Source organism: Musca vetustissima, unplaced genomic scaffold (assembly GCF_032173495.1).
Source record: "Musca vetustissima isolate MV318-11 ecotype Yass unplaced genomic scaffold, APGP_CSIRO_Mvet_v1 utg21672, whole genome shotgun sequence".
NCBI lineage: Eukaryota > Metazoa > Arthropoda > Insecta > Diptera > Muscidae > Musca > Musca vetustissima.
Window position 1 is genome coordinate 2,242 of NW_026888504.1, and position 8,845 is coordinate 11,086.

The 8,845-nt window shown below is 34.2% G+C and overlaps 1 protein-coding gene across 2 annotated transcripts; it reads left to right on the plus strand.

Annotated features, from left to right (window-relative positions):
• The first annotated feature begins 749 nt into the window (after positions 1 to 749).
• LOC133336367 (uncharacterized) lies at positions 750 to 2,226 on the plus strand. Of its 2 annotated transcripts, none has more exons than XM_061544661.1 (5): positions 750 to 1,100; positions 1,366 to 1,451; positions 1,522 to 1,754; positions 1,834 to 1,987; positions 2,059 to 2,226. In XM_061544661.1, the coding sequence occupies exons 2-5, from the start codon at positions 1,370 to 1,372 to the stop codon at positions 2,172 to 2,174; spliced, it is 585 nt and encodes a 194-aa protein (XP_061400645.1). In that variant the 5' UTR covers positions 750 to 1,100; positions 1,366 to 1,369; the 3' UTR covers positions 2,175 to 2,226. The 2 variants fall into 2 exon arrangements, with proteins under 2 accessions (XP_061400645.1, XP_061400646.1); XM_061544662.1 differs by having other exon boundaries at positions 750 to 1,040.
• Positions 2,227 to 8,845: the final 6,619 nt, after the last annotated feature.

Genomic DNA, 8,845 nt, shown 5'->3' on the forward strand with positions numbered 1-8,845 from the left:
TTTTGTGGAGTAGGTGCTAGAAGGAGCAAACCGATCCTTTCTTCAAACATGATATACATGTTTGGTAAAAACATTTCGTTGTGCCAAATATAAAGAAATCACGCTTGAATTCCATCACAAATAACTTTTTTCCTGAAAAATTCTCACCACACTTGTAAACGATATAATGAGCTATCACTGGAATAATTGTAACAGCTGTCGGACGAGTGGTTTAGAAATGACAGCAGTCTGAAGTTGGTTGCAGTTTTTTCATCTCATCCTTATTTGGCCCAAATCCGACATTCCGATGTATGTTAAATAAAGTCCTATAGTTCATATAAAAATAATGGATTTCTTTTTCCACAACCTAATTGCAATTGAATGGCTCTAGGGACAAAATTTCGCTGCGTTACAATATTTTTAAGGCGCACAAAGCAGTAAAACCCTGGGTGTAAGCACTGTCAGCTCAGTTGGAGGCATATGACTAAAAATACTCCATATAAGATATGCCTCGACATTTATACTCCCACTTATTCCCCAAATAACAAATATAAATTAATCTTACCCAAACACTACCCTCTTCAATCCATCAAACCCCAACCCAAAATGAAAGCTCTTAGACAAGCAATACACACACACACAATTCGTATTATCCTGTTAAATAGTGAATGGGTTTTGTAAAAGGATTAAATGCCATTAAGGCAAACAAAAACAAACAACTATTATTGATAGAGGTGAAGGGGGGAAACGAAACGAACTATGGAGTAATCCTCAACCGAGCAATAGAGGAGTAATGATTTCTTCATCCATTTGGAGTAATAAGCGAGCAATGTATGAATTTTGTTTTGCCAAAAAATTCCACGAAGTTGGAAAAAAATTGATGTCTCGCCTTATGCTCCAAATGGATCAATAAGGGATGCATCAAAGCATTTTTGGCATGTTTTTTTTTGTTTGATGTAACTGTTGTTTAACTGTTGCTTTCGTCATGTTCGATTATTTCTTTATGGTTGTCCGTCCATTTGCTCAGTTTTCTTGTGTCCGTCTGAAGTGAAACACGTGTTGTAAGTGTAAATAAAGTGTAATTAAAAAAATTAAAAAAGTGTAATTAAAAAAATCAATTGGTAAAATAATGTGTGATAATTTTGTTTCTAAACGTCATCTTAGACGGCTTGTAAAAAAAGAAATTGAAAATTTCTCAAATTAGGAATTTGTAAGGCGAAAACACTAAATATCCACCGAGAGAAAATTAACATGCGTGACATATATTGCAAGATATTTTGCGTACCTGATGGGGAATATTTTGTATTTATTCCTATTCTACACCACTGTCAAATTTAGTAAATACTAATATTTAAACTATATTTCAAACTATTTTTCTACCTTAAGAACCATGAATTTTAATGCGAACATATTCCAAACTCAATCAGTTTTTACGGATGAAACTGTACAAAGCACACCGAATAATGTCGCAGGTAATGTTAACTCATAGCTCTTTTTATATTTTTTATCATAGTAATTATTTGATTTTATGTTCATTTCTAGAAACAAACAATGAAACAAAAAACACCAATAAAAAATTGGAAAACAAAATTGATCTCCTTCAAACTGAAGTCGAAGCTTTAAAGAAAATTATGTGTAAACAGACAATTTTGTTAGAACAGATCGTTAAACACATACGCCCAACTAGCAAGGATCTCAAAATTTTTCCAATAAATTCACTAGAGGAATTAAATTCGGCAGAACAATTAGTTAATAACGAGCCTGAATCAGAAGTGGTAAGCCAGAGTTTTTAATGCATAATTTAAGTGAATTTGGTACTAAAAGCTAATTATATTTATCTTTAATTATTTTCAGATATCATATATGAAACTAAAATTTGGCAAAGACAAAATAGAAAAGGCGTTACATGCAATGATTGGTGACAATATTTTGCTTCGGGTAAATTGGGATGGAGCTAAAAATAAGACAGCCATAAACAAATATCGGTTGTTTAACTTTTTTTATTTCGGTAATAGCTTGATTTTATAACGTGTTTTAAATAATATGTACATGATGTTTATTTTTCCTTTATTTTTGCAGAATCACTCAGAGACACCTACGAAACTTATCCTGAATTTGAAAAATCTTTTAAGTTGGCCTTTCGCAAATGTAAGGCAACATTTTACCGGCAAACCTACAGCCTAAAATCTAAATAAATAAAGTATTTAATATGTTTTTTTAATTATAAGAAATTATAGTACAAAAATGAATTATTTGTTTTTTTTTCGTTAAAAATAAATGATAAAATATATATTCTTTATTTTACTCTTTTCTTTTACTTCTTTACTTTCTTTTACTCTTTCAGGAGATAACAAAGATTACTCCCTTGATTCTCCTTTCCGAGATCAAAAGGAGTACTCCCTATATGCTTTTTCAGGAGATAACAAAGATTACTCCCTTTGTCCTCCTTTCCGATATGAAAACGAGTACTCCGTCTGTCATCCAATGGGAGCTCAAAAGGAGTGCTCGCCTCCTAGGACATGCAATGTTAAAAAAGAGTATAAAATGCAAGAGAGTCGGAGATTTAAGGAGTACTCCATTGCTCGAAAAGGAGCGTCCTACGATTAATCGTTGGATGATCCAATTTTTTACTGGGTATCATCCTTCACCTAAAACACAAACACTATAACAGGCAGCAACAAAAACAACAGCAGCCACTGAATGAGGAAAAAACAAATGTAGGTAACATGCAACGCCTGTGGCATTATGCCTCAAAACTACTTAATGTCCTGTTTACAATACACATTTAGCTTCGAACATACTCATGCATACATATGTATGAACGAGCACAATCAGACATACATTCCGATGTGAATGATGACGATGATTTGCTGGTAACACGGAAAACATTCTCTTACATTGCTGAAATGTTACAAATAACAAAAAATCCGAATTGAAGAAAAAAGGGTTGTGTGAATATCCTTTTTGGTTAGGTGTAACAACTACAAACATATGTGTGTGTCGTGATCCCTATTTCTTTTTGCACAGTTTCCTTCTTGTTGTTTTTTTGTACATTTTGTAATTATTTACTTGTCTCTGTGATTGATCTAAACCGCAAATAATGTCATTATATGTGAATAATAGAGTTTCATTTGTGATGTTTAGATAAACAAGAATATCAAAGGATTTTTTGCCGCAGCTTCTTTATTTGCCTTGAAAGGGTTTATATTTTGCAAACATCTTTACGATAATTATCTCGAACAGAGATAGAGAGAAAGATAAAAAGCGGGATACTTTGTGTTTGTTTTGCAAAACAAGGAAGTGCCGAATTTGTTGGCAAAATTTCATTGAGAAAATTATTTGACTGTAGGACACACCTGGTAATTGGCTGTATTTAATTGACATCAAAGGGTACGATGTGATACTAAAATACTTCATTTTGAAGTGGCTTATAATAGCTACGCTATTCTTTTCACTATAGAGTGGTGATATATTAATTTTATTCACATCTCGAAACACCGTCAGTCTGTCAAAATGGCGATAAAGCTAGCACTATTAAGATTGTCATTGGTGTTATTTTATATTTCCCAGCCTAAATTTCAAAATTTCCATATTTTCCAACCTAAATTTCTCTAATTAGATATTTAAGTTTACATAGCCCCCGTATACGGATCCGAATTAAGATATACTGAATGTATAACCAGTTAAAAAGTTTCAGTCCGAAATATTCCTCGAAGATCCCATAAATCCTATATTCACGACAAAGCTCGTTAAATTTATGATCGGTACTTTGGGCACAAGTTGGGCAAAAGTTTCGACGAAATTGGACCCTTTGTGGGAGAGGTCATCTATACTAGAAGTATCATTTCTGCATGTACGATCTTTCAGGTGTCTTTTATAACTGAAATGCCCTTTAATGACCTTTAGATATATTCGGTAAATAGAAAATTCTTCAGAGGGCTTTCATACTAGAAGAATCTTCAGGGGACTTATTTACTTATAATATTCTTCAGATGCTATTCTTTAGCCATATAAATAGTAGACCCCTTTAAAGTCTTCAACATGACGGCATGTACCGACGAAGATGGACATTTTCGAAAACAGGGAAGACAGATAAACAAGGACATTCTATACATCAGTATGCAGAAGCTTTTCTATACATATTTTGTATACGGTCATGTAAAAAAGGCATCGGTTTCACAAAAACGATTTTTTCTTTCTTTCTATTTAATATGAACCTGCAACCCCTTGAGCATGTCTCAGCATCGAACCACAGCAAGATTGCCTCTTAAACGTTAAACGCGTTTTTCTGGAAGCTATGTTTTTACGATTGGCGAGCACGATAACTCAAAAACTATTAATCCAATCGGCTCCAAGTTTTGGCACGTCATTCTGGACCTACATATTTTGGACCGATCGTATGAACTACGATAAATCTAATCGGTAAAGAAATTCCGTATTATCCATTTTGGTTTGTGGTACCCTTTAAAGGTATTCTAAACGTAAATGACCCTTCAGAGGTAATATGTATATTGAAGATTTTATAGAGGTCTTCCTGAAATCCCCTTCTGAGGTTTTCTACACTTAGCAGGTCCTTCAAGAGCCCTCTACACATAGAAAGTGGCCTTCTATAACTGAAACCCCATGTAGACTTTTTCAATAAGAACAGTAATTTTCTTCTAGATATAAAACATCTTTCAGAGGTCTGTCGTTCCTGAAAGACAGTTCAGAGAAATTCTTTACAGCGAATAATCTTCAGAGGATATCTAGACAAATAAGTCCTTTCAGAGATCTTTTATACCTTTAATTCGTAGGGATGTTCTCTACACACAATAATCTTCTGTATTCTTTACATTTGTAGGTCCCTCATATCTGAAAGAGCAGAAATATTCTATACATAGAATAATCTTTAGTAGACTTCTAGAAATAGAAGACGTTTTTAGAAATTTTGTATACACTTCAAAGGTCTTCAATAAATACAAACAGTATCAGAGAACCATTAGTGGTCTTGTATTCCGCGGTATTCAATAGCTATAATAAACAACCTTCAGGTATTCTATACAAGACCCCTCAGAGGGGTTACATACCGTGAATAACCAATTTACTTAGAAGACCTTGGTCTGGTGTTGAACTAATAGCAGATTCTTTGGAAGAATTTTAGGTGTACATAAGAGATCCATAAGATGACTTCTATACATATACTAATTTCTCAGGGAAACCGCCTCAACAAAATTGTTTACTGGAAAGATCCATCAGAGCTCTTGACTATTTAATAATCTCCTACAACTGAAACCCGTTCAGCCTTATACTATACTTTGAAATCGCCCGCCCAATTATCATCTTTCCAACTCTGATTTCCATTTTCTCAACTTTAATTACAATTTTAATAATTTGCAAAGAATTCCACATTTAAATACTGCACATATAACCTTGTAAAATTGTATCACTTGAAATAATTCTAAGCCAACACAAAAATTACTTACAACCACAATGACATTACATTCCAACAAAATACTTTTGTTTTACTTTTCTAAAAAAAAAATACTTTTAAGATTCCATGGCATACCACCACTTAACCGCACAATATTGGCTGGTGTTTTAGTGTCAATAGCAACAATAACAACAGACTTTATGAAAAATACTTTTCTGGCTTTTCTTAATTAACAAAACTATAACAGACTTTTGAGAATTATTCAAAAGTTTGTCTAAGTAGTTAGTTGTTGTTGTTGTTGGCCTGAATACGTAGAATTATTCTTTTGAGATATATTTTCGTTGTTTGTTTGCTTGCTCTCATTGCTTGTTTTTTAACATTGCACTATTTTTCATGTTGATGGCAAAGGATTCAGTCAAGTTTACATTTCTTTGGAAATACAAGGATTTAGAAATATAAAAGAATTCGATCGTATATTTATGTGAAATTCATATATTTTTCTCAAGAATTCCAATATTCATAAAATGTTATATTCATAAAATGTGCAATGTACGTTCTGTATGTATTAGAATCTTTTGGCCAAATATTAAATATATACTTATTCGGAATATGAATGAAATACAGAATTTGAAATTCTTCGAAATAGAATTTTATGTAGGATATATTTCCAATGTTGTATGTATTTTCAATATTATATCAATATTTTCAGCAAGGAAATTTAAAATATTGATTGGAAATTGAAATTTCACATTTTCAATATAATTTTCAAAATCTGGAGGTTACACAACCTCCAAATATATAACCGATATATCATATCTTCGAACTCTTTCTGCCACAAGCCATACATTTCGATTAAAACAGCCTCATGTTGGAACTTCTCAACCGTACATTTCGATTAAAACAGCCTCATGTTGGAACTTCTTAACATATGTTGAACTCTGTCTCCGAGGTCATAACTGTTGTCGACATGGTAATACAAGAAAAGACTGGAGGTTACACAACCTCCAAATATATAACCGATATATCATATCTTCGAAATCTTTCTGCCACAAGCCATACATTTCGATTAAAACAGCCTCATGTTGGAACTTCTCAGCATATGTTGAACTCTGTCTCCGAGGTCATAACTGTTGTCGACATGGTAATACAAGAAAAGACTGAAAAAAGTATTCTTCAAATGTAGGATTCTTAAAATATAGGGCTCAAAACTTAACGTTTTTCTATCCCAACATTAAGGGTAATGAAGACATAAACGACATTTTTGAGGATTTATTTGACATGTATGCACACTATATTAACGAAATCCGGTACAATGTAAACGTACTAATAGTCACTTTTAAGTGAAAATGTTTCTCTTAGTTATATGGAGTTTAAACCCTAAGTGCTTTCAAACCAAATTAATTTCAGACTATACAGACTTGATTTAGAAATATCGTTAGAAAATATTCGAAACTTTGCAAATTGATATATTCCTTCTAAAATTAGAACAAGTCCCATTTATGGTACCATCTCCACATTTGATTCAAAACCTACATAAAGTTGAAGGAGCTTATCGATTTACTTCTTCTGGCATCTCCCCCATAAATAGTCAACTCTTTTTGAGAACGTCGAAATATATGTAATAAACCTTGATTTACCAAACCCAAAATGAAAACCAGTGAGCGGAGCAGTATAGTAGGACGGGGCCGACCATATTACACCCTATACAACTAACACGGAACTCAACTTTCTGCGGATGTTTATTCCGAGCCTGGGCAATATATCGTGATATTTTTACCCTCTTGCCCGATTAGAGGTAATATTACGAGTATTCGGTACAGCTACTGTCCAGATTCCTTTCACAGAGAGTTGTGGTGTGATGTTCGGCTTACATTTGTTGTCTATAGATTGACTCGAAAATAACACAAAAAATTAAGTTTTCGGTCCACTTCATTCCAAAATCATTATCTGATCATCACCGAAAATTATAGGCGTTGTCCTTGACCATAACTGGAACCTCATGAAACATTTCAAAGCGATCAGCGCTATAGTTCCGCTCTCTAGAGTGATAATGGGTTACTAAATAATATACGAATACGGTAAATATTTCGTTGTAACTACCACCTCCGGGCACATACAACAACATAATTGGTATTAATTTAAAGGTCAACCACACCTCTTGGATATAATATCAACTTCTCGGGTCTATGTCCTTCAGGGGTAAATATATACGCTATAGAATACAAAATTTGTCATTTTTCACACAAAAGTCAGGGTTCATTTGACCCGCTAAATATTGACCGATCTTTATCAAAACAGGCATGCTTATTCTTTGGTCTGATCCCCTTCTCCATGCAAAATTTCACGATGTTCGGGCCATTATTGCGGTCTCTGGAGCGACCAGAAAAACCGACAAAAATTTAGTATTTCATCCTCTAAATATTAACCGATCTTTCCCAAAATTTCGTGAAGATTGGTCCATAACTGTGGCCTGTATCGTGTTTACAAATTATAATGAACGGAAGGACGGACGGACGGACACACATGTCTAGATCGACTCAGCTAGTCGAAATATGACGATCGGTATACTTAAAGGTGGGTCTATAATACCCTGACAACATAGTTGTGTAGGGTATAATGAGTATAGATATATCAATTACCCGATTTCGCATATCCAATATCCTATCCATTGCGATTTTTTATACTTACTAACTTTGCTGATTCGAAACAGAACGATTGTTTCATTAGACGAGCATAAAAAACTTAGATCCATCGGTTTTGTTGGTAGTTTTTCCAGTTCGAATGACCATGTTTTGATATGTTATTTTTCACTATCCATCGGATTCGTGGCCTACCCCTTCTGCTTGAAGCATTATTTGGCTCGCTTTTATATGTCTTTTGATCTGGGGCTTCCGCATCCATTCGCACAACATGACCAACGTAGTCGCTGCAGCTCGATACGTCTAACTATTTTGATTTCCGAGAATAGATGTTACAAGTCATAGTTTATTCGACGGCGATATATTCCGCCACCATAGATTTTTCGGAGAATTTTATGTTAAACACTCCAAGAGCTGTCCCATCTTATTGCGCAAGTGCCCATTCTACATATCCATACACTGGCAAGGGTAGTATCAGCGTCTTGTAGAGTGTGAGTTTGGCTTACTCAGACCATAGTAGCATCTGTTGACCAAAACTATCCTTTCAAAACGTATGTCATTGATTTTTGTTTATGGCGGTATCGAAGTGTATAAAATCGTTGATTTCCTCAAAGCTGTAGTTGTCAAGTCCCACAGTTGGTCCGAGTCTACTGGACGTCTTACGCGTTGGTACATCAGTTTGGTTTTCTCACCATTTACTGTCAGGCCCACTTTGGCAGACTCCTTCTCAATTTGTTCAAGGGTGGATGTCATCGGCTAGTAAAATGTGCTGCTTGGTGTACGGGCCGGTGGTCTATTCACTATTCTCGTATGTCCT